The 27,408-nt window shown below is 39.8% G+C and overlaps 3 protein-coding genes across 6 annotated transcripts in view; 1 reads left to right on the top strand and 2 right to left on the bottom strand.

Moving 5' to 3' along the window:
• LOC131394538 (zinc finger protein 709-like) overlaps nt 1–27,408 on the bottom strand; it is a 340,324-nt gene that overhangs the window by 18,217 nt on the left and 294,699 nt on the right. The window lies entirely within an intron of this gene.
• LOC131394555 (zinc finger protein 709-like) overlaps nt 1–27,408 on the top strand; it is a 179,063-nt gene that overhangs the window by 111,981 nt on the left and 39,674 nt on the right. The gene's annotated exons all lie outside the window — the stretch shown is intronic.
• The window catches only part of LOC131394559 (zinc finger protein 670-like), a 152,114-nt gene continuing 144,856 nt past the window's right edge, over nt 20,151–27,408 (bottom strand). For 2 of the 4 annotated variants that reach the window (XM_058525958.1, XM_058525957.1), the window contains exons 2-4: nt 21,625–21,760; nt 21,352–21,412; nt 20,151–20,971 (exon numbers count right to left, since the gene is read on the bottom strand). In XM_058525958.1, coding sequence (XP_058381941.1) covers nt 20,269–20,971; nt 21,352–21,412; nt 21,625–21,760 — 900 coding nt within the window. In that variant the 3' untranslated portion in view covers nt 20,151–20,268. The remainder of the gene's footprint in view (nt 20,972–21,351; nt 21,413–21,624; nt 21,761–27,408) is intronic. The other 2 variants (XM_058525955.1, XM_058525959.1) reach the window with 1 other exon arrangement.

Below are 27,408 nucleotides of genomic sequence, written 5' to 3'. Positions count from 1 at the left end.
TTTGAAATACAAACTAACAGGGGCCGGCCCTGTGGCGTAGCGCTAGTGTGCATGCTCCACTGCTGGCGGCCCAGATTTGGATCCCGGGCACGCAACTACGCACAACTTGTCAGGCCATGCTGTGGCGGCACCCCACATGAAGTGCAGGAAGATCGGCAGGGATGTTAGCTCAGGGCTTACCTTCCTCACAAAAAAAAAAATACAAAGTAAGATCTCTGACCACGATGGAATGAAATAAGAAATTAATATGTTGGGGAAACTCACATATATAAGGGAATTAAACAAGACACTCCTAAATAACCAATGGGGTGAAGAAATCAATAAGGAAATTAGAAAATATATTTAATGAATGGAAAAAAGGACTCGATATAACAACTTTTACAGGCTACATCAAAACCACTATATAGACAAAAAATTATACCCAGAAATGCCTAAACTAACAAAGAAGAAAGATCTCAAATCAATAACCTAACCTTTTACATAACACATTCAAAAGGATGAGAAACCAAATCAAATATATTGAGAAAAGGAAATACTAAAAATTAGAGCAGAAATAAAAAAATCGAGGGCCTGCCCCGTGGCTTGGTGATTAAGTGCGCGTGCTCCGATGCTGGTGGCCCGGGTTCGGATCCCGGGCGCGCACCGAGGCACCACTTCTCCGTCCATCCTGAGGCCGAGTCCCACATACAGCAACTAAAAGGATGTGCAGCTATGACATACAACTATCTACTGGGGCTTTGGGGAGAAAAAAATAAATAAAATCTTTAAAAAAAAAAAATCGAGAATAGAAAACCTATAAAGAAAATCAATGAAACCAAATGTGAATTTTATGAAAAGATCAACAAGATTGACAATAGAGGATTAATAGAAAATTTAACTAGATTGACCTAGAGAAAAAGCAAGATGACTCAAATTCCCAGAAGCTGAATAAGAGAGAGGAGATCACTACTGAGATTACAGAAATAAAAACGATTATAAAGGAGTTCAATGAACAATGCATGCAAACAAATTAGATAACTTAGATGAAATGGACAAGTTCCTAGAAATACACAAACTACCAAAAGTCACTCAGGAAGAAACAGAAAACTTGATTTGAATTATAACAAGTGGTTGAATTAGTAAGCAAAAAACTACCCATAAGGAAAAGCCCAAGCCCAGAGGGTCTACAGCAGAATTCTCCAAAACATCCAATTAAGGTTTAATAGTGATTCTTCACAAAGCCTCCCGCAAAACAGAATCAACTCAACTGCTTCAAACTCGTTTGTGAGGCCAGTGTTATCCTGATAACAAAATCAGACAAAAGAATCACAAAAAAACTACAGACCTGTTTCCTTTGCGAATATGGATCCAAAAAACCTCAACTAATAGTAGTACCTAACTCAGCAACAAATTAAAAGAATTCTAGACCATGAACAAACGGGATTTATTCCAGGAATGCAGAGTTGGGTTAACCTCTCAAAATCCATTAACATAAAACATCATATTAATAGAGTGAAAAGCAAAAATGGATTGATCATCTCAATAGACTCAGAGGAAGTACTTGACAAAATCCAACATCTTTTCATGATAGAAAGACTCGGGAAACCAGGATTTGAAGGAAATTTCCTGAACCTTGTAATGAGCAAGTGTGGGACACCAACAGCTACGATTATATTTAGTGGTGAAAGGCTGGATATTTTCTCCCAAAAATGAGGAACGAAACAAGAGTGTCTGCTCTTGCCACTTCTATTTGACAAATTTGATTTTAGCCAGAGCAGGTTTTCAAGAAAAGGAAATAAATAGCATCCAGACTGGGTTCGAAGATGTAAAACTATTTTTACTTGCATATGACTCATCTTGTAAATAGAAAACTCTAAGGAGTCCACTAAAACAATCTATTAGAACTGATAATCAAGTACAGCAAATTTGAATGATACAAGATCAGTATGTAAAAATAAGTTGTATTTTATTTTATTTTGTATTTATTTATTTATTTATTTATTTATATTGTATTTATTTTATTTACAGTGCAATGACCAATCTGATAATAAAATTAACAAATCTATTTATAATAGCATCAAAAAGAATAAAACAGGAATAAATTTGATAAAGTAGTAAATACTCTGAAAACTTCAAAACATCAATACAAAATTAATAAAGATACACAAGTGTGAAATAACAAATGTTGGCAAGGAAGTGAAGAAAAGGGAACCCTTCTGTGCTGTCAATGGGAACATAAATTGGTGCAGCCACTATGGAAAACAGCATGGAGGTTCATCAAAATATTAAAATAGACCTACCATATGATTCAGAAATTCTACTTCTGGTTATTTCCCCAAAGAAAACAAAAATACTAACTCAAAAAGATGTATGCACCCGCATGTTCACTGCACCATTATTTACAGTAGCCAAGACATAGAAACAACCGGTGTCTATCAATAAATAAATGGATAAAGAAATTGTGGTATACGCGTACAATGGAATATTTTTCAGCCACACAAAAAGGAATGAAATCTTGTCATTTCTCACAACGTGGATGTACCCTGATGGCATTATGCTAAGTGAAATAAGTCAGACAGAGAAAGAGAAATATTACGTGATCCCTCTTATATAGAGAATCTAAAATAAAAACAAAAAACAAACAAACAAAGACACCAAGCCTGTGGATACAGAGAACAAACTGGTGCTTGCCAGAGATGGTGAGTGGGGATTGGGTGAAATCGGTGAAGGGGGTCAATAGGTAAAATTAAAAAAAAACAAAATAAAGGGAGTTGTAGTCAAAATGCATGTTTATGATAATCATATAGTGACAGAAAAATGATTATATACTTTTATATATTTAAAATTTAGAAACTATGCAGTATTGCTATTGGATGGTCATTAATGAATGTAAATCTGGCAGTTTCAGAGCTGCGAGAATTCTGAGTATGTACAGAGAAAAACACTCTTCTAGCCACATTTTCTCTGAAACTAATTTCTCATAATAATAACCAGTAACTATTTTTATTGCCAAAAATTTGATTTGCATTTTTGGAAATTAAAAGGAATGGGGTGAGGTTGTCAGGTGATTTGGATATTTAGACATTGCCAATCTTTAATGAAGATGAGCAAAGACCTTAGAATGATGCCATCTTTTTCCTTGGTCTTTGTTACTCCTTCACCAATAGAGGCCAGAAAAAAAGAGAGAACGCGAAAATAAATAAATAAACAAACATATAAAAGGGAAAAAGCCCATATTTATGGATCCTTAGATTTGACAGTGTTAAGATGGCAATACTTCCCAGAATGATCTAGAGTTTCATTGAAATCCCTATCAGAATCTCCAGACTTCTTTATACTGTGGATATTAATAAAAGAAACCTTAAATAAATTAGAGCGGGCAAGATCTGTAGGGGGAACACCAACGCCCTACCACACATCCTCAATTACACCAAACAGGAAGAGATGATGGCTTTCATCTTTGACAGGAAGTAAAACTACTACTGAAGGAAGATTTCGCTCCTCATCAGGCAATGGCCCAGCCAATGAGAAATGCTGCAGCTCAGCCAATGAGGAGCCGTTGCTGCCCTGAGCTGTTACTTTCCCCCAATGGATTTTCATTTACAACAGCCCCTCCCTACTCCCCTTTGTTCTCTATAAAAGCAGCTCCTTTTCTTTGTTTAGTGGATTAGCCTGTGCTTTCCCATAGCATGCACATCACTAATTGCAATTCTATTGGCTATTTGTTTTTTTTCTTTGTGAGGAGGACTAGCCCTGATCTAACATCTGATGCTAATCTTCTCCTTTTTTCTTGAGGAAGATTGGCCCTGGGCTAACATGCGTGCCCATCTTCCTCTACTTTACATGGGACACTGCCACAGCATGGCTTAACAAGCCGTGCGTCGGTGCCCACCCGGGATCCGAACCTCTGAACCCTGGGCCGCCACAGCACAGCGTGTGCTCTTAACCGCTGTACCACCGGGCCGGCCCCTCTATTGGCTATACTGGAATAAACTCACTTAAACGAAATGAGAGAAAAATTTGCTTTTTAAGTTAACAATAGAAATTGGCAAATTGTTTCATAAGTTATATGGAATTACAGGGGAACCAGAATAGCCAAACCGATCTTCCAAGTAAAACAAAGTAGTAGGATTAACATTTCCTGATTTCAAATCTGACTTCTCAGCACAGTAATCCAGGTATGTGGTAATGACACAAGGACAGAGACACGGATCAGTGGATTCAGTTGAGAGTCTAGATATAAACCCATTCAACTATGGTTAATTGATTTTCAAAAAAGTTGCCAAGAAGGAGGAAAGACTATTCTTTTCAAAAACTGGTGCTGGTACAACTGGATAGAAACACGCAGAAGAATGGAGTTGGACCATTCTATTACACCACACATGATAATTTACCAAAATGGATCAAAGACCTATATCTGAGGTAAAATAATAATACAGTTAGAAAAAACTTTGGGGAAAATATGACATTGGATTTGGCAAAGAATTATTAGATACGACACTCAAAAACAAAACCTGTAAAAAAAAAAAACAGGTAATTTGAACTTTGTTGAAATTAATCACTTTTTAGCTTCCAAGGACACCATCAAGAAAGTGAAAGTACCTATGGGAACCCCTGTGCTTTTCTTGTGGGAATGTAAAATCAAACCACCATTGTAGAAGACAGTATGGAAGTTTTGCAAAAATTATAGTGTTACCATATGATCCAGCAATTCGAGTATATATCCGAAAGAATTCAAAACATGCACTCAAACAGATAGTTGTACACCTGTGTTCTTGAAGCATTGTTTGCAGTAGCCAAAATGTGGCAGCAACTCAAGTATCCGTCAACAGATGAATGGATCAACAGAATGTGGTACACACATAGAACAGAACATTATTATTCTTTCTCCTGTGTTATCTTTTAGGAGTCTTGCAGTTTTACATTTTACACTATGATCTATGATCCATGTTGAGTTAAGTTTTATTAAAAGTATAAAGTCTCTGTCTAGATTCTTTTTTTTTCTTTTTTTGGCATGTGCATGCTTAGTTTTTCTGGCATTATTTGTTGAAAAGACTGTTTCCCCATTGAATTGCCTTTGCCCCTTTGTCAAAGATGAATTCACTTTATTTCTGTGGATCTATAGGAAAAAATTGCCTTCTGTATAACATTTTTTTATCGTTCAACCTTTCTCTACTTCTTATCAGTTCAAGGGGTTTTCTTTGTTATCGAGAATTCTTTGAGACTTTCTCCATCAACGATCTTGTCATATGCCACAAAGATATTTTTATCTCTTGCTTCCCAATCTGTATTTCCCTTATTTTTGCGTGCATGTCTAATTGCATTAGCTAAGATTTCAGTAAAGGGTTGACTAGGAGTGGGGAGAGGTGACATCCGTGCCTTCCTCCTGAGGTTACCAGAAAGCATGTAGTTTTTTCAGTGTAGTCCACTAACATTAAACAAGAGCTCAGTTCATGTAGAGGTAGGTGTGGGCAGAGGGAAGCATTCTCTAGTCCAGTGATGGGTCTCAATCTTTTCATGTGCCTGTGTCCCTGGACTTGACCTTCTGTGATACAATAAGAAAGATATTTGACCTTTGCCCTCAGTTCCTACCAAAAACCAGCTGAAGCCCTTGGAATTACTTGAGTTATAAGGGTGATAGAGTGTCTCGTTTTAATGAGGCAAGTCCTGGCCAGCTCCTAGATGGCTTCAGGATGGGGGCTACATACCAAAAACATCAAGCCTTGATTAGAGCTTTGGAACTTACAGCCCCAGCTCCCAACCTCTGTGGAGAGGAGACGGGGTGGAGACTGACTTAATCACCAATGGACAATGATTTAATAAATTCTGCCCATGTAATGAAACCTCCATCAGAACTCTTAAATACAGAATTCAGAGAGTATCTAGGTTGGTGACCGAGCACACCCAGGTGCTGGAGGGTGGAGTGTCCAGAGAGGATGTGGAATCTCTGTAGCCCCAACCACCTCCACTCCCCTCACCCATACCACCGCCCTACTTTGCCCTGTGCATGTCTGCCTTTTGTCTGTTCCTGAGTGGTATCCTTTATATAAACCAATAATAGTAAGTAAAGTGCTTTGCTAAGTTCTCAGAATCTTTTCAGTAAATTACCAAGCCTGATGGGGTATGAAGGGAATCTGTGAATTTGTAGATGGCTGAGTAGAATGTCAGTAGCCCAGACACCCCATTTTGGATGGCATCTGCAGTAGGGTCAGTGTGTGGGACTGAGCTCTCAACCTGTGGAGTCTGATGCAAACTCTGCATAGTTAGTGTTAGATGTTTAACAGGTCAATTCAATTCTATTTGGTGACATAGAGTTGAAGAAGGGGCACTGGAACAGATACCACATAGCTGGTGTCTGAAGGGGGAAAAATACCCTTTCATCCTCACAAGTGCCCCACCTTTGAGAGCAGAAAAGACTAGAAGAGACTCAAATTGGCTCTTTCCCTCCCCTAAGTCAGTTAGGCTCTGGGAAAAGCCCCGTCAGTTATGCTCTTGTGAAATGGATTGTTTTGAGGACATGCCTTGTTAAGAACAGAATATTCTGAGCATATTTTAAAATAGCTACTTTTTGGTGTCTCTTTCTAATTTTGGGGACAGCAGTTTACCCCGTGACCTCATTTTTCTGATGGAAGAACTGATTTTAAGTTTCTCGGCTGTTCTCTTCTGAGGACTGGAAGCTGGCTTCTAAGCTCCTCACATGCCCGACCAGAGACCAGAAGTCTGACTCCTTTTTTGATGTTTGACTGCTGACAGCTTTAAGCTTTCATCCCCTTCATTCCCTGTGCCCACATCTGCACACGGTGATGAGAAAGCCTGGGTGCTCGTTCCTTTAGTTCCCACAAATGATTCAATCCACAGAAGGCCCTGCCCCTGTGCCTGAACTCTCAGCCTAGCCCACCCCCTCACCTCAATAAGAACCCAGGTCAGCCTCCTCTCCTTGCACTCTCAAGGCATTTCCCACCTGCCTGAGAGGCCTGCCCTGCCCTCCCCTGACAGTGTCATTATGGAAGTAATAGACCCTCTCACACCCTCTAGGCATGTGTGTTGTCATCAGTGTAGACACCTGAACCAGGTCTCGGGTGGGGGTCCACCTGCCTCTGCAAGGTGACATAACACTTATAGAATGGGTAACATGCTGCATATTTTGCAGTATTCCTTGCTTTACAGTTCTGTCAATAAATCCTAGAGATCATCCAATATTAGTACACGCCAACGTTGTATGAGTCTCCAAGTGCAAATACACAGTAAATTCTGTCGACGTTGTTGAAAATAGCTGGGCTGTGGATAGTCACCAAGTTCAAATTTACAGGAAACAGCAGTGGGGTTTATGACATGACCTTTCCTCCATTCATACATAACGTATTGACTTATTCACAACGGTCTTCATCGTGGGATTATAGATTAATTGACAAATTTTCATTCTAATCACTGTAAAATGGGATCCACTGAATATTTTATTTTCGTTGATCTTATTGCCAAGGAGATGGACGTTCCCTCATATACAGTTGCCCCTTCGTATCTGCAGGTTTCACAACCACAGAATCAACCAACTGCAAATCGAAACCTGCAGATAGACAAGGCCAACTGTATGATCTTCCATCTTCTGTTAAATATGTTTTGCTTTCCCCCCTTTTTAAACTAGGTGTCTGTTCATTTTTACTCTGGAAACTAACTCTCTCATGTTGCATGTGTTGCTGATATTCTTCTTTCCCTTTAGGTTTATCTTTTAAGGATCTTAATTTTAATATATTTGAATTTGTCAGTCTCTGACTTTATGGTTTACTCTTTTTCTTATATGAGAATATGCTCCCCATTATTGTGTCAAAAATCATTGACCTATGACTTCCAAAGGTGGCCCAGTTTTATCTTTCACATTTAAATCTACAATGAACTGGCTATTGTCCATGGAGTAGAGGGGAATACAGGGCATTTCCCACTTAGATGACAGTTTGTCCCTGCCCCGGGTGTTAGTGTCATGACATTTGCCACTGCTCTACAATGCCCCCTCTGCCCTTGACCACCTTTCCATATTAAATCCCAACCCACAGAAGACGCTTTTCCTTTCCCTTCGTCTGTTTTTCTCTCTGCTACTACTGTGTCATGTGGAACACTATAGCTTAAAAATTCTTGATGGATGTTAGGTAGACCAGGACTTTGTTCTTCAGAAGACTTTGTTCACTTTTTGACATTTGTTCCTTTTATAAGGTATTGAGGAGTAGTTTCTGTTGACTCCTAGAAAGTCTGTTTTGGGGATACATGGAATGTTATAAAGATATCATTTGGGAGAGGTGACATCTGGGTGACTCTGAATTCTACCTAAGAATACTTGCCATCTCTTCACTTCTTACATTCTGCTTTGATAGACCCCAATAAAATTTTACTTTTTTCCCATGAGGATCATTAAATATCCTTTATTAGCCTTGGTTAGTACTGAATTAAATTTGGTCTGGAGGGAACCAGGAGCAAGCTTCCAAATGGTGTCTCAGTGTAATCACATAGGCTGGCTCAGTTCTCCAAGTAACAAGCTGTGAGTACTCATGTGAATTATCGTCCACCAGGGAAACTCAGTAGAGACTCAGTGCCCACAGTGGTTTTTGGGGGCTGGTTATAAAGACATCATCTGCCAAACATGGAAGAAAATTACAGACTCTCAAAAGGAAAACAGGAGTTTCCTACATACCATGTTGTTTGCATAAACACTTTAGGCACACTGAGGCACTCTTATCTATAAAGTTGGTGGGGTCACTTCCAAAATCCCATTTCCCAGATACCACTGAAGGACAAACTTTGTGAGGAAGCATTTCCAAGGATAAGGATTCTCTAGCCTGTTAATGTTCACTCTTCTGCACACCAGGTAGTAGGGCTTGTTATGAGCAAGCATTGGAGATCCGATGTAGAAAGAGAAATGAGGGCTGACCCAGGCAGCTCATCCTACTTCCTGGACCCACAACAAGAGAGCTGTTCCTATTTTGCTGTTTCTCTAATGAGTAAGTCAATTGTACCATCAGAATTGCTGGTGGGAGCCTTTTCTCAGCTCCCTGCACATGGGCATCAATGGGTTACTGATCTCTTTCAGAAACCAGCATTTAGGGGAATTATGCCACTGAGGGATTCCTATCCTGGGATGGGCTGTATGCTGCTGTGCCCCACATGGGAACTCAGAAATGAGAGAAGTTGGGGGTGAGCCTCTAGAGTGGTTGGTAGAGTATCACTTGCTGCTGAAATTAGAGAAAGGGGATTTTGTGGGTTTTTTTGGAGGAAAGCACCATTGAGCTTTATGTATTTTGTAATCATGTGTAAACTCACCATGACATCATTGTGGATTTTAATGAAGGCCCTTGCAAATTCCAACTGTTAACCTGTTCCTCAAGGTCATTGTGGTCCAGGTTAAAGTTTTATGATTCTGCCAGAAAGAGCTCTTCCGAGATCTTAGCATTCCAGTATGCATGCCCGTGTGTCCTAAACATTGGTGGGAAGTAACCCTGAAGCTCATGAGTATAGGGATTTGTGGAGGTCTAAGTTGTCATACCTTTTTCCTCAAGCCTGAGCTCTAACTGAATAATTTCCTAGCTCCATGAAATGAGACAGAGAAGAGAAGAGAAAATTGAGTCTGTCATAAATATTATACAAACAAATTATAACTCATACTCCTCCACAAGAATATTATCATTCAGCCAGCTGGATCTGACATGGCCTGGAGTACTTCAGCACAACACGGCCAGTACAATCTTGATACAAGTTGGATTCCCTAGGCCTCCTGGCCTGTCATGTTTGGTGATAGGTACAGCATAAAGAGGATCCACTCCTTCACAGGAATTTTCATGAAAACTTCACGCAGAGGGGGCTGGCCCGGTGGTGTAGTGGTTAAGTTCACACACTCTGCTTCAGTGGCTCGGGGTTTGCAGTTTCAGATCCTGCGCACGGACCGATGCACCCCTTGTCAAGCCATGCTGAGGCGGTGTCCCATATAAAGTAGAGGAAGATGGGCATGGATGTTAGCCCAGGGCCAGTCTTCCTCAGCAAAAAGAGGAGGATTGGCATCAGATGTTAGCTCAGGGCTAGTCTTCCTCACACACACACAAAAAACACGCAGATATGATGCTGTGCTTCATGGGGCGCTGCATCATATGATGGTATTAAAGAAGGAGATGAAAGAGTCTTCTCATAAGGAATTGATCTGCTAATATAGAAGCATTTCTTTCATTTGTACAGCATTTCTCTGAGGTGCTCTGTACCCTGACATTAGAGAGCAATGAAAACTTGAAGGGATCACATGAAAACGTACCAATAGATTCCATGTTTTCATGATGATGTTAAATTTACGAGGAAGTGAGTGTGGCCAGAGGAACACTTCTGATGACCGAGTCATAGAATAAATGTTGGGAGACCGTGGAGTCATGTGTGAACTTCTTACGAATTGAATATAAATCCCCAGTGCTTGTCCATCTTACCTGTCCTCCTATATACATATGTGTCATGTATTAGGACTCAGTGGGCTTTGAGGATGGGACTGTGAAGTTCACCATGGAGGAGTGGGCTCTTCTGGATCCATCCCAGAAGAAACTCTACAGGGATGTGAAAAATATCCCCAAGTTAACTGAATTCCTATTTTCACTGATATAAGAAAAACAATAAATCATTGTGTAAATTAGGGATGCATTTGTGAACAATTTTCCCCCCAGCTGTATTGAATTGACTAATAAAATTTATTTTAAAATTACAACATGATCATTTATTATACATATGTTGTATAATTGCAATTTGTTAAGAGAGTAGATGCTAAGCATTCTCACCACACACAGACACAGACACACAGACACACAGACACACACACTCATGATAACACTGTGAGGTGATGGATGTATTGATTAACGTGCAAACTCACAAGCTTAAAAGGCTGGAGTGCAAAAAAATTTTTTTTTTTTTTTGGTGAGGAAGATTAGCCCTGAGCTAACATCCGTGCTAATCCTCCTCTTTTTGCTGAGGAAGACCGGCTCTGAGCTAACATCTATTGCCAATCCTCCTCCTTTTTGTTTTTCCCCAAAGCCCCAGTATATAGTTGTACGCCATAGTTGCACATTCTTCTAGTTGTTGTATGTGGGACGCGGCCTCAGCACAGCTGGAGAAGCGGTGGTCGGTGCGCACCAGGGATCCGAACCCGGGCCGCCAGCAGCGGAGTGCACACACTTAACCGCTAAGCCACGGGGCTGGCCCTCTTAAGGCATTTCTTTATTTGAATAGCTTTATTCAGATGTAATTCACATACTCTACAGTGCACCTCATTAAACTGTAGATTTCAATGATTTTCAATATATTTGTAAAAATGTGAAGTCATCACTGCAGTCAATTTTTTTTTCTGCTGGGAAGGATTCACCCTTAGCCCACATCTGTTGCCAATCTTCCCCTCTTTTTTTTTCATGCCAAAGCCCCAGTACAAAGCTGTATATACTAGTTGTAAGTCCTTCTAGTTATTCTATGTGAGCCACCACCACAGCATGGCTACTGACAGACGGGTGGTGTGGTTCTGTGCCCAGAAACTGAACTCAGGCCACCAAAGCAGAGTGTGCCAAACTTTAACCACTATGCCATCAAGGCTAGCCCACCACAGTCATTTTTTCTACATTTTTGTCATCTCAAAAGGAAACTCTTCTGCCCTTTAGCTATCACTCCCAATCTTCTCATCTTCCTCCTCCAATTCCCAGGCATAGACAACCACAAATCTACTTTCTGTTTCCATAGATCTCCCTATTTGGGCCTTTCCAATGAATGGAATAATTAAATACAAGGTCTTTGGGATTGACTTCAGTAACTTAGCATAACACTTTTCAAGGTACATCCATGTTGGACCATGTATCAATACTTCATTCATTACTATGGCCAAATAATATTCCATTGGATGGATAAAACATGAGTTTATCTATTCATCCATTCATGGATATTTGGATTGTTTCCACCAATCGGCACCTAGAAATATCATTACTATAAAATTCATGTACTAGTCTAGTTGCAACACGTGTTTTCATTTTTCTTGGGCATATACTTAGGAAGGAAATAATGGATCATATGGTAATTCTAGGTTTAATTTTTGAAGAACTCCCAGACTGTTTTCCAGAGTGGATCCACCATTCTATATTCATACCACCCATGTCTGAGGGTTGAAATTTCTCCATGTATCCTCAACAAGATTTGATATTATCTCATTTTTTGATTCTAGCCATCCTAGTGATTGTGAAGTGGTCTCTCACTGAGGTCTTGATTTGCATTTCGTTTATGACTAATGGTGTCCAGTATATTTTCCTGTGCTCTTGGCCAATTGTCTGTCTTTCTTGGAAAAATATGTATGCATGTCTTTTGCCATTTTTAAATTGAGTTATTTAACTTTTTATTATTAGGTTATAACAGGTCTTTATATATTTTTAATACAATTATGCAAATACCACCAGGTATGGATACTAGCTGGGGAATTCAAATCCTCTAAAATGGGACCAATGGGGCCGGCCCCGTGTCTTAGCGGTTAAGTGCGCGCGCTCCACTGCTGGCGACCTGGGTTCGGATCCCGGGCGTGCACTGACGCGCCGCTTCTCCGGCCATGCTGAGGCCGAGTCCCACATACAGCAACTAGAAGGATGTGCAGCTATGACGTACAACTATCTACTGGGGCTTTGGGGGGAAAAAATAAATAAATAAATAAAATTAAAAAAAATAATAAATAAATAAAATGGGACCAATGGCACAAATGCTTAAAGGCCACCAACGCTGCACGAGTGGTCAACAATACCCTGACCTCTGGGCACTGGCCATTACATACGCAAATTTTAACCCTAATAGCTGATAGGATTATGGAGTTCAACCAATATATACCTTCTGGTAACAGAGGTCCAAACAATAAATTGTTGGGACCATTTAACTAAATTTTCCTTAAACCAAGGCTACATATATGCCTCCAACTTTTACTATTTATGGATGGAGAGCTCCTATGCCTCAGAGGAGAACACAGCCCAATCATCTGCAAGGCGAACCACTGAGGACACTCAAAGTTTACTGAGAATTTTTTATACCACTAGGTGCTCCTGATGGTGCAAGCAAACCTTAATCAGGGTATCCCAAATCTATACATCTCTGTTAGGTCCCTTGGCCCCTCAGTTCCCCTCCTGGCTGTCTACTTGGGAGAGCTATCCCTCTCTGGGTTGGCCCCCTTTACCTGCAACAATGCTGGATATGACAGTCCCCAGCACATGACATGGTGGGACACAGCTCCACCCTGAATGCTGCATAAGCAACTTTGCACTGTAGCAGAGATGACACCAAGGAAGACATGGCGGCTGATGATGGCAAGCACTCCCTGGGACTTGGTCGCTGAACGGAATGCTTGTTTATCTAAATTTCTTGCTGATGACCCAATGAGCGGCATTTTGCAGAATTAACTATGTTTACCCCAAAGCCCTCCTGCTTACCACAACGCTTAGTGCTCAATGGTGAGGTGGTACTCTGCCTGCCATGCTGCCCTCCTCTACACATTTGAGCTTTGAAAGGCCAAGATATGTGTCGAGTCTCACAACTTTACTTCTTTAAACACTTCACTCAGTTGCTTGCCTTCACCACACCCTGTACATTTGTCCACGTTATGAGTCCTAGTGGGAGTCAGTGAACTTAATGTCTGAACCCCTCCCCGGCTTCAGATGCTACCACCACCAGAGCATCCCCCCTACACCCTCCAGGACCATATCTGCAGTGTCACCTCCCTACAACAGTTAAAAGGGCCTCTCTCTGTGGTCAGCATTCAAGGATTCACAGTCCTCCCATTCAAGCCCTCCAATAGTCTATATATTTTTATACAATGGGCAGAAATCAGAGCTCATTTTGGGGGCCACCGTAATTGCTACCAGGCTCCACAATGGCTTTTTCCAAAGTTAGTGGCTCACTTTGATCATTTATTGACCCTGCCCAGTTTACCCAAAAAAATCACCCCATGCTCCCTGTGGCGTGCCCAGCTGCTCTCTATGGCTCTCAGCTGCAGCCAGCAGGTCGCTTTGCAATGCAGTATGTGGCACCTGGCAGGAGGCCACAAGTGCCTTTCTAATCCCCCATATTGGCCCAGGACCAACACCACATGGATGAATATGACCTACACCTCCTCCCCAGGACCACAATCCCCACGGTCTTGGGAATAGAGGCCCAGCCATCTGGGGGAACCCCCATCTACTTCATCTTCCCCAATCAAGCAGTGGGTGTCCACTGTGGGTCCCGTGCCCTGGGTCCATCACACACACATGTTCTCCATGTGTGGACTTCTCCTTCCCCCCACCTCCTATGCATTTGCCTTCTGCTCGGCCCCCAGGGAGTCCCGTCTGTTCATACCAATTTACTTTAGTCTTGTTAAAATAAAAAACCCCGAGGCCCGGCCCCATGACTTAGTGGTTAAGTGAGTGCGCTCCACTACTGGCGGCCCGGGTTGGGATACCGGGCGCGCACCGACGCACTGCTTCTCCAGCCATGCTGAGGCTGCATCCCACATACAGCAACCGGAAGGATGTGCAGCTGTGACATACAACTATCCACTGGGGCTTTGGAGGAAAAATAAATAAATAAACTGCAAAGCATTTAAAACTAATAATAATAAAAAATAAAAAACCGAGACTAACCTTGAAAATTCCCTGAGCAGACAAAACCAGTTTAGTCAGAGAAGTAAAACTTAACTTAGCTTATTTTGCAAAACTAACTTGACCTGGGTCATTTCTTGCCCATTCCACTGAATATCATGAGAAACCTTAAAGTGTTTCCCAAGGTTGACGGTAGATAACCACCCACCAATTCCTTATCATTCAAGAAAATTCTAATATTATGACCAATCCCTGGGAAGAATAAACAGTCACTTCTTTCTCTCTCTATTAGTTGCTTTATAACAATGTCCGCCTGGGTCTCCTTCCATGTTTTGGTTTGAGCGCTCCCATTTTGGAAACTGTCTTTGCTGTGTGCACGATCAACATTTATTACTACTTCAGTGACTCATTGGTTGTACTTCTGTTATTTCTGACCTTTTGACAGTCTCCCTGGGTCTACCCTTACAAAACACTGAACAGGACCCCCAATTCGTCTTTCTTTCTGCCCCTTCACATCAGAAGCATGCAGTATTCATCCCTATTGTGTTGGGAGTAGGTCTGCTGCTATCCCTCACCCGTACGGGGCTAGGTGCCTCACTGGGCTCACAACGACACATCATTAAGGCCCATACAAGCCTGTCAGCTACCTGGCTGAACACACTGGGCTATTACACCAAAGCTGGAATTAATGCAACAGCAACAGGATTCTTTACTGCAGATGGTTTTGCATAACCGTTTAGCTTTAGATTACTTATTGGCCAAGGAAGGAGTGGCATGTTGTATAAAGGGCACGACCTGCTCCACATATATTGAAAATTCTGGACAAATTGAGAGAAATTTACAAAAGATGGTCCAACAGGTACAAGGATTCCATAATCTCATCCATTATTTTCATCAAATACTTAACTTTATTTGTGAATATAGTGAACCATTGAATTGTACACTTTAACAGAGTGTACTGTGTAATAACGTTGAGAAGCTGTAGCTGGTTTATTAAATTCAGGGTAGGCAGATCATGAGCTGCTGAATAGGGAGGGATGCGCCACCCACATGGGGTCAGCACGTTGTTCCCTCATCATCTGAGCTCCCAATTTGGGGAGGTGAAAACCATGGGGTCTTTTGCTGAAGACCCTACACAATACACCCACATAAAGTCACAAGATTTGCTACTTATGGATTGTAGAAATGGGGCAAGGGTACAATGAGCCAGGAGAAGGGCAGTCCTCTGTCCCAGGTCACGAGCCACAGGAGACAGAGAACTGGATAACTAGCACCCAAAATTTACAAGGTGGTTGGGGTGGAGGTCACTAATTTTTCACCAGCTCAACTCTAAATGGTTATTTTAAAAGGTGGCCCAGGAAAAGCAAAGCAGGACTTATGGCAAGAAGCCTAAGCTCAGGTCCTTATCTAAATGTCCAGACTTTGGGTGTGAGCAGGGTTGTCATACTCTAAAATTTTTAGGCAATAACTCAAAATTGTTGTTTTTCTCTTCAAAATTGACCCCATGATGCCTAGGCATCAGTCTTTAGGGAAAATCACGGGCACTGTCTGGACAGTGGAGATATTAAAAGCCACTGGCAGAATTTTGATCCATTCAACTGTTGAAGGACACTTGGGTTACTTCCACCTTTTGGCTACCATGGATAACGCTGATGTGAACAGGAATGGACATATACGTGTTTGAGTCTCTGCTTTCAATTCTTTTTGGTCTTTACCCAGAAACAGAATTGCCAGATCAGATGGTAACTCAGTTAATTCTTTGAGGAACTGCTATGTTGTTTTTCATACCATGAACATGATTATATATTCCCAGCAATAGTGCACGAGTTCCAAAAACTGTTTTCACATTCTTGATGGTGTCTTTTGAAGCACAAAAGTCATTAAACCACCTTTTCCCCCTCAGTTTTGCTCTTAGTATTGTATCTAACAATTCTTTGCCAAATTCAAAGTCAGGAACTTTTTCCTATATTTTATCTAATTGTTATAGTTTTACACTTATGTTTAGGTCTTTGATTCTTCTGGGTAAATTACTGTATGCGGTGTGATCTACATGTACAACCTCCTCTTCTCATATGGCTATCCACTTGGTCCACCACCAATTTATGAAAAGAATATTCTTTCCCCATTCCTGGCACTTTTGAAAAAAAATCGGTTGACCATAGATGTGTGGGTTTATTTCTCAAATCATAATCTATTCCACAGCTCTGTGTGTTTAACCTTGTGTCAATACCACACTACCTTGATGATCACTGCTTAGTACAAGGTGTTGATATCGGGAAATATCAGTTCAACCAGTTTGTCTTTCTTTATCAAGAATGGTTTGGCTATGGCTAAGGCCAGCCCTGGTGGCCTAGTGGTTAAGTTCAGTGCTTTCTGCTTAGGTGGCCCAAGTTCAGCTCCCAGGCATGGACCCATACCACTCATCTGTCAGTGGGCATGCTGTGGCAATGCCTTACATGAAAAAAGAGAGGCAGACTGGCAACAGATGTTAACTCCGGGTGAATCTTCCTCAGCAAAAAATTAAATGGTTTGGCTATTCTGTTTCCCTGCAATACCATATAAATTTAGGAACCAACTTCCCAATTTTGATAAAGAAATCAGCTGGGATTATGTGTTGTGTTGACTCTTCAGATCATTTTGGGGAGATGTGACATTTCAATGGTAAGTCTCCTGATCCACGAATTTGGGATATTTTCCCATTTACTAATACCTGTATTAATTTCTTTTGATAATGTTGGTAGTTCTCATAGTATTTGTTTTGTAATTTTTGTGTTAAATATATTCCTAAGTATCTTATTCCTTTCAATGCTATATTGTAAATGCATTTATTTTGTTAATTTCGTTATCAGATTGTTCATTGCAAGTATATAGAAATACAATTCATTTTTATATTTTGATCTTGTATCCTACAACAATGCAGAATTCAATTATCAGTTCTAATAGTTTTTTGATGGACTTCTCAGAGTTTTCTGTATGCAAGTGTAGGGGTGGAAAAAAGTGTAGGGGTGGATTTCTAAAGATGTTTCCAAGTTTTCCCTTCTTCCTTTCTAGGTTCTTTGGCTGGTCTAATAAAGTGACATAAAACAGATTAAAAGAAGAAAAACAAATATAATTCCTATGTATGAGAGCCCCCAAAAAGGTGAGACTCAAAGAAGTAACCAGAGCAGGAAGATTTCATGCCTTTTAGACAAAGAGACAATAAATTGGGGAAGAATTGACAAGGCAGAGGGGTTTGGGCTAGGGGGAATAAACAATGAAGAAATAACAAGGCTTTTTTATCCAGGCTTCTCAGCTCTAAATTCCTTGTCTCTGATGATAAGGTTGCCTTCTGCCCTCCTGGTTAAAGTAGCGTATTGTTCACATAGGAAATGCATCTCCTGCTTTAAAGGGGACAAAGGAGGGCCAGAGTGTCTTTCTTCTAGTGGCTGTTTATCAAGTACCTTTAATTCAAAATAATCAATATTCCAATGTGCCACATTTTGAGGTGACATAATCTGAACTCCTACACAAGATATCTCATCTGGAGGTAGAGAGAATTTTACATCTTCCCAACCAACCTGCATGCATTTTACTTCTTTTCTTGCCTACTGGTTCTGGCTAAAATCTCCAGTACATTCTGGAATAGAAGTGGCAAAAGCAGACATCCTAATTTGGTTCCTTATCTTGAGGGGAAGGATTCCAGTCTCTCATTATTAAATATAATACTAGCTGTGGGTTTTCCATATAAAACCCCATTCTTTTTATGCTGAATCTTTTAAATCGTAAAGAGTACTGATTTTGTCAATTACTTACCTTGATTCTATTGATCACTGTGGCTGACAGCTGACAGAATGTGCCCGTGACATGGGTTCTACCACGGCTTCTGTCACCCTCTCAGCTCACAGGCCCCTCCTGTTGCCTCAGGGAAATTTTCCAGAGGCAGACACGTGTGGATTTCTAAAGATGTTTCCAAGTAAGCAGGCACAGGGTAGGCTTGATGTGGGAAATGAACAGCTGGAAATGGCCTATGGATGGCAGTGAAAAGAACTGATGCAGGGCCAGCCCCGTGCCTTAGCGGTTAAGTGCGTGCACTCTGCTGCTGGCGGCTCGGGGTTCGGATCCTAGGCGCGCACTGATACACCGCTTCTCCAGCCATGCTGAGGCCGCGTGCCACATACAGCAACTAGAAGGATGTGCAACTATGACATACAACTATCTACTGGGGCTTTGGGGGAAAAATAAATAAATAAAATTATAAAAAAAAAAAAAGAACTAATGCTGATGCACATGAGTGAGGACGTCCCCAGGCAGAACCCACTTGGGATACACTTTTATGTTTTAGAACCATAGTATTTCTAAAGATCTGTCAACAGAACCTGATTTAAACTCAATGACAGATTCGGGAAGCTCTTTCACTTCACTCCTACTTATGAATATGAGATGAGGGCAGGTGCAGCTCTAGACCATGTGATTTTTCAATTAGGACAGGGTTACAGGAAAGGCCTGTCAAGGACCAAGTCCTTCTTGCCCAGTCCTGCAATCTTCCTCAGAAGGATGCCACAGTACTGAAAAGAAGAGCTGATAAATATCAAGGTTCAGGAGAGTCTAACATTCTCCTAGCATATGAAATCAATTATATTATTCATATTCTAATAATTATATATATAGCACATATATAAACATATATAAAACAGTTTACATGATTCATGAGTTTTCACAGATGTCTAGAAATACTGGTATCAAAAGATGAAAAGCATCCCATCACTCCAAAAGAACACTCCTGTGGTGCCTATTTGAACAAAACACATCCGATATGTAAGTTAACACTAAAAAAAAAGGAAAATATTCAATTTCCTTTGCTGTATTAAACTTCAAAGCTGTTACTGCTGTTTCCCACTTTTCCACACCATGTGCTGGACATCTAAGCATATGGAAATGAAACCTGTGAACAGCTAAATGGGCTCCTGGGTTTGGTCGATCATGGAAACTAGACTTCCAGCCACTCCTGTGATAAAAAGATGTTGAAAATTTCCCATTTTCCTTTTATACTCATTTAGGATATTATTCAAAATAATATCTCTGCAGCTTCCCTCAATTATTCCTTAGATGATTACCTCTAAACAACAATAACAATACCCTCGCTCACTCCTACCCTCACAGAAAAGATATGTGCACACCTCAGCCTGCCTATTAGCTCGATGTTATGTTTTACTTTCCTTCAAAGCCCTTGTCTCTATCTTATAAACAAAGCTTTACTATTTGTCATCATCTCTCTTTTCCCACAAATATACAAGCACCAGGACTGCAAGAATTTCTTTGTTTCAAGCACTATATCCAAATACTAACATGCCTTGTTTCTGCTAAATTGGGTACACCATGGCATGTGAGGGATGTTGCAACATTAGCATCAAAAGCATAGTCTCTGAGAAAGAAAGGCGTGATTGGCACAGTGGTCCTGTCTCTCTCTCTTGCTAGGTTTATATGGTCTCACAATTTAACTAATCTCAAAGGTGTCCATTGAGTCATAAAGGAGATATTAAAAATATTATGTGGTATACTAAGAAGCGAACTTACATAATTTAACTGAGGTACTTCATGGTCAACAATGTATAATACACCACAGGAAATACATCAGTCTTTTGATAATAAGCAAGAAAAGCAAAAGCTGTCCCAGATCAGGAGCTGCCTGCAGTCACTGCAAGGCCAAGTCTCATCCTGCTGAAAAGAAAAATATCATAAACCTCCTTCTGCATTTTTTACATTCATAGGGTTTCTTTCCAGCATGAATAACTTCATGTAATTGAAGATATCTGAGAAAAGTGAATGCTTTACTGTCTTTTTTACATTCATAGAGTTTCTCTCCAGTATGAGTTCCTTCATGTCTTTGAAGAGAACTGAGTCTACTGAATGCTTTACTGCATTTTTTACATTCATAGGGTTTCTCTCCAGTATGAGTTCTTTCATGTCTTCGAAGAGAACTGGAAGAAGTGAATCTTGAACTGCATTTTTTACATTCATAGGGTTTCTCTCCAGTATGAATTCTTTCATGTCTTTGAAGAGCACTGGAAGTAGCGAATGCTTTACTGCATTTTTTACATTCATAAGGTTTCTCTCCAGTATGAGTTCTTTCATGTCTTTGAAGACCACTGGGAAAAGGGAAGGTTTTCCCACATTCCTTACATTTATATGGCTTCTCTCCATACTTTTGACAGCCATATAGCTTGTGTTCAGTGTGACATCGAATGTGTGTTTTAAGAGATGAATGATGCAGGAAGACTTTTCCACATGAGCTGCTTTCACATGGTTTAGCTCCCGTAGTTTTGTTGTTCAGACTCAGATTTGGAGTAAGGCTGAATTTATCTCCATGTTGACTGTGCTCTAAACTTTCACAGAGTCTCCTTGCTATATGATCACTGTAAGAAATAAGAAGCACATTATTAATGATTTTATGTTTATTATATTTATTATGATTCATAGGAAAAGTTTAGGTTTTCTGTCTTGTCTCAATTCTCAGAAATTAAATATAATGAATACTTTACAAGAGGGTTTCTTTCATCCTTCATGTTATCAAAACAGTGATATTCCTACATAGAGTTTATTAAACCTGTTTCTAAGTGGACTATTTTGCAAAAACTTATCCTCTACATCACATTTCGGAAAGCATATTTGGTGAAAATTTTCTAAGAATAGCTAAATTTGAAAGCAAGGGTTATTTCTCTGCTTCTCCTTAAAATTTCGTAACAAAACAGAATTGTTACATCAGACACCGCTTTCTATTGTGAGTGTGACTCACCTCTGTTTTCTCTCCAGGCTTTTGTACTGATCTTCAATATCACGATCTTTCCATGTTTTCCCTAAAATGCAGACCCAGAAAGATGATACCAAAGTACTGGAAATGACAGAAAACAATTTAGCTTTAAGTCCATGATGAGCTATGACCATTTCTCGTTTATTTACCAACATCCCCTGTTTCCAAATTCTACATACTGGAACCATGTTGATGGGCAAGAAACACTTGTTCTCTACTTGATGAAGGGAAGGAGGGAAGGAATGTCCTCATTCTTACCTATAGAGGCCAGGTTCCTGAAGGTTTCCCTCATCACATCTTTGTAGAGTCTCTTCTGTGAAGGATCCAGTAAGGCCCACTCCTCTGGGGTGAAGTTCACAGCTACATCCTCAACTGCCACTGAGTCCTGAAACATCTCAAATATGTGTAGAGTGGGATGCATAAGGTTGACAGCACTGGGGATCTGTACTCCATGTGTAGGAAGGTTGCATATGATTGTGTCATCTCCAAACCTTTATTCTATGTTGTGATCACCAAAAACTCACTCATTTTCTGTACACACTTCCTCATCAATTTGACACTGTTTTGACACATGGAAATTATTTACATATTTTTACTGTGATCACATGACAGCATATTTCTCTGTAATGGCAAGGTACAGAGGAAATGACACAAATGCTATACAAATGAAGCAAATATTTTAAGACTGATGATTCCTTGTGAGAAAAATTCTTTCATCTTCTTCCTTTTACCCACCAGTTACAGCACTCCATGAGGCAGAGGGTCAAATCCACATGACGTTTCAATGGATAAAAACACAGTGAAGAAATGGAGACCTTTTTATGTACTTCCATCACCAAAAAGAGTCTAGGAGGCCTCTAGAAATCACACTTATAATGAAGCCCAATTGGCCACACTGTCCTAAATTACTCCAGAACATTACAAGGAATCAGATGCAGCTGGTGAATGTAAACCTTCCTGCGGGAAAGTATCACTTTCAATGTGTAATATTTATCATAGACTCAGTTCTTCCTTTCTCTCTCTGTGTGATTTGGTGGGGCTAGAAAGTTATTTGGAACTTGGAGCTCAGACACAAGGAAGAAGGCATGACAAATTAGACCATAAAATCCCTATACTCAAGTGCCTCAAGGCTACTTCTTGCCAATTTTTACAACACACAGTGAGATAATAATGTGCTAGAACAGCTCCTTCCAGTCAAACTCTAACAGTGTACCTTGAGCCTTGCTGGCCTTGAGGGGCAGGTTAAGAGCTGCAGATTACAAGGAAGTTCACTGAACTCCACGAGGGTCTGATAGTCAATTTGCTGATGATTATACAATACATGAAGGATTTCACAGTGCTTTTCTCCAAAGAACATGAAATCTCCATTATTCAAAGCAACAGGAAATGTTTCCTGACCAGACACTCTAGATGATGCCTGCCAACTTCTGATCCCACACTTAAGGAACTCAGAAGCAGTCATTCTTGATCTCACAAGAAGAAAATGAAAAAGCTTTAAATGAACAACTCTCCTTAGATCCATGAGAGCCTTGAGGTCACAGGGCAAACCACTGTCTTCAAAATTGGCGAAAAGATAAAAATAGTTGGGATTTTGAAATGGAACCCAGATATTCTGTTCTTAACAAAGCCTGTACTAAACAAAAAATCTATTTCACCAGAGCCCAATGCAAAAACAAAAAGAACAAAAAAGACAAACACAATATCTATGAAGTCTAGAACCACCATCTTTAACAGCAGATTTAAAATACACATAATGGGAGTATCTGAAAAGAAAAGACAGACAGAAAGAAACAAGCAAAATAATAATCACAAAAATATCCTAAAATTAACGATAGCCAGCAAACCACACATCCAGAAATCTCAGAGAACACTAAACATGATAAAGTGCAATAGTGCACGCCCCCATGATATCATATTCAAACAAGAGAAAAATAAAAGACAGAGAATATATTGAGAAATGCCAGAGAAGAAACATCTTAGGTATAAAGAAACAAAGATTTGAATTAAACTGGATTTCTTTTCAAAAACCACGCGAGCAAGAACAGAGTAGAGTAAAAAGTTTTGAAAATAAAGAAAAGCACTCCCCTAGAATTGTCAAGAAAAAATCTTCAAAAAAAAAAAAAAGACAAATAAGGATTTTCTAAGACAAAAATTGAGGAAAGTAGTCGAGTACACCTACTTTGAATAAAATGTTCAAAAATTTATCAGGGGGCCTGCCCAGTGGTGTAGTAGTTAGGTGCATGTGCACCCTGCGGCAGCCCACAGCTCATGGGTTCGGATCCCGGACATGCACCGACACACCGCTTGTCAAGCCGTGCTGTGGCGGCGTCCCATATAAAGTAAAGGAAGATGGGCACAGACGTTAGCCCAGGGCCAATCTTCCTCAGCAAAAAGAGGAGGATTGGCATTGGATGTTAGCTCAGGGCTAATCTTCCTCACAAAAAAAAATTTATCAGGAAGAATATAAATGATAAAGGTAGAGGTTTAGAAAAAGAAAAAAAATGAAGGTAAAATATGTTTTATATTTCTTAGAAATAGTATAACAAATGACACTTTGTTTACAATATTAGCAACAATGTATGTGGTAATGAGAAATTTATGGACAAGTGAAATAAATGACAACATGACAAAGAAACAGGAAGGGCAAAGTGGGAAGAGTGTGTTAAGAGGTACTCGCACAACAGTGAAGTGGTGTAGTGTTATTTGGCAGAGGAGGTGGGTTAGCTGTAAACGTATACTGAAAACTCAAGGGCAACCACTACAAAATGCTTTTCAAAAATGTGTCACTGATATTCTAAGAGACAAGAAGAAAACAATCTGAGAAAATGCTCAATTTCAGCCAGAGGAGACAGATAAAAGGTGGAAGACAAAAAGAAACAAAAGCAAAAAATACTATACCAAGACTTCATAAATACTCATCCAGCTTTATCAATAACAGCTTTAATTATCAATGGTATCAATACAATTGAAACACACAGTAATATCAGATCTCAAAGAAGATAATTACAAATCCTCTACAAGAAACTCACTTTAAATATACACTGAAAGATAAAGGGTAAAGGGATGGAAAAAAATAGACAATGCCAACACTAGTAAAAAGAAAGCTGCCATAGGTATATGAATTACAGGCAATGCAGATTTCAAACAAAGGAAAATGCAGAGATAGACAGGGGCATTAGACACTGACAAAGGGGTCCATTCTCCAAGAAGGCACACCAATGCTTCATGTGTACCTGCATAACAACAGAGGGGCAAAATACACGATGTAAGAACTGATAGAATACAAGGAGAAAAAAATGAATCCAGTACTATAGCTGCAGAATTCAACTTCCCCTTACCAAGAATTATAAATTCCAGTAGGCAGGATGAGAAATGACAGAGGTGAACTGAAGAGCACTATGAAACAAGTGGATTTCATTATACTCTATGGAATACTTCATACACAACAGCAGAATATACATTCTTCTCAAGTTCACATGGAATATTCTCCAAGACAGACCACATTCTGGGATATAAAGCACATCTTATCAAATTTGATAAAACAGAACTCATACAAAATATGCTCTCACACCACCTAGACATTCATCTAGAAGTGAATAACATCAAGATTGTTGGAAAACCTCAACTATGTGGAGATTCAATAACACAGTTCTAATTTATTTTTGTTTCATTATTATTATAGTTTATTTATTTTTTTTGTGAGGAAGGTCAGCCCTGAGCTAACATCCATGCTAATCCTCCTCTTTTTGCTGAGGAAGACCAGCTCTGAGCGAACATCTATTGCCAATCCTCCCCTTTTTTTTTTCCCCCAATGCCCCAGTAGATAGTTGTATGTCATAGTTGCACATCCTTCTAGTTGCTGTATGTGGGATGCGGCCTCAGCATGGCCGGAGAAGCGGTCTGTCGGTGCGCACCTGGGATCCAAACCTGGGCCGCCAGTAGCAAAGCGCGCGCACTTAACTGCTAAGCCACGGGGCCGGCCCAATAACACACTTCTAAATAATACATAGGATCAAAGAAGTCTCAAGAGAAATCAAAATTTCTTTTGAACTAAAAGAAATGAAAACACAATATATCAATGGTCCTTGGAAGCAGCAAAAGCAGTGCCTAGAGGGAAATTTATGTCATTGAACAAATACACTGGAAAAACCAAAGATCTATAATCAATGTAAGCACCTAACTTAGGAAACAATAAAAAGAAGTGCACATTTAAACTGTAGTAAGCACAATAAAAGAAATAATAAAAATTAGAATTGTGGAAATCAATGGAGAAAATCAAAACAAGAAAAAGGTTCTTTGACAAGACTAATAAAATTGATAAACATTTAGTCAAGACAACAAGGAAAAGATGAAAGACATAAATTACTAATATCAGAAAGGAAAGGAGGGAAAAATGAAAACAAAAAAGGATTTGATAAAATCCAACATCCATTTACAACAAACTGGTAATAAAGAGGAACTTCCACTTCTTAAGAAAGAACATCTTTATGAATGCTGTAGCTAAATTTATAATATTTTTTCCATATGGCATGACAGTCTGTGAAATGGCTAAAAGAATTCGTAACAGGAATAACTCATGGAATTAATGAGAGTATAGCAAGGTTGAAGGATACGTGGGTCCACTGCTTTTCTTACAGACCCACACAAATAGAGTCAAGTGATCTTTGACAAAGAAGGAAAGGCAAGTCAAATGAAAAATTAGGTCTTTTAAACAAACAGTGGTGGAAATAACTGATATCCACATGCAAAAACACACACACACACACAGAAAAATGGAGACGCAGGCACCATACATTTCACAAAAATTAACTCAAGACAAAATACAGATTTAAGGGCCGGCCCCGTGGCTTAGCGGTTAAGTGCGCGCGCTCCGCTGCTGGCGGCCCGGGTTCGGATCCCGGGCGCGCACAGACGCACCGCTTCTCCGGCCATGCTGGGGCCACGTCCCACATACAGCAACTAGAAGGCTGTGCAGCTATGACATACAACTATCTACTGGGGCTTTGGGGGGAAAATAAATAAATAAATAAAATCTTAAAAAAAAAAAAAAAAAGACAAAATACAGATTTAAAAGTAAAATGTGAAAGGAATAAACACCTAGAAGGTAACGTAGAGGAAAATCTAGATGACCTTGGGTTTCAAGATGAATTTTTATTTATTTATTTAAAGATTTTATTTATTTATTTATTTTCCCCCAAAAGCCCCAGTACATAGTTGTATGTCATAGCTGCACATCCTTCTAGTTGCTGTATGTGGGACGCGGCCTCAGCATGGCCGGAGAAGCCATGCGTCAGCACGTGCCCGGGATCCGAACCCGGGCCGCCAGCAGCGGAGCACACGCACCTAACCACTAAGTCACGGGGCCAGCCCATCAAGAAGAATTTTTAGATATGAAATCAAAAATCAAGATCCACAAAAGAAAAAAAACAAAAATTTTACTTCATTAAAGTGAAAAACTACTGCTCTGAGAAAGACAGTGTTAAGACAATAAAAACAACTCACAGAGTAAGTGAAAATTTTTGTAAAACACTTGACTGGTATCCAAAATATTCAAAGAACACTTAAAACTCAACAGTCAGAAGACAAACATCCCAATTTAAAAAATGGGCAAAAGATCAGAATAGACATCTCAATGAAGAAGATATATAGATGGGAAATAAGCATTATGAAAACATGCTCCACAGCAAATGTCATTGGGAAATTGCAAATAAAACAACAAGGATGTATCATTAAACACTTATTAAATGGGTAAATCTCAAAACACTAAGAACATGAAATACTGGTGAAGATGTGAAGCTACAGGTAACCCTCATTCATTGCTGGTGGAAATGGAATTTCGTAACTTACAATGGAAGACGGGAACCTTCTTTCAAAACAAAATTCTGAGTCACTACATAGAGTAAGATCCAGCAATCACACTCCTTGGTATTTTTGCAAATGTATTGAAATCTTATGTTCACACAAATCCTACACATGTTTATAGGTGCTATATTCATAATTTACAAGACTTAGATTTTTAAGCAAGATGTCCTTCAAGAGTCA

This window comes from Diceros bicornis, chromosome 30 (genome assembly GCF_020826845.1).
Source record: "Diceros bicornis minor isolate mBicDic1 chromosome 30, mDicBic1.mat.cur, whole genome shotgun sequence".
Taxonomy (NCBI): Eukaryota; Metazoa; Chordata; class Mammalia; order Perissodactyla; family Rhinocerotidae; genus Diceros; species Diceros bicornis.
Note: the sequence above shows the minus strand (reverse complement) of the source record. Positions and strands in the feature narration are given on the sequence as shown.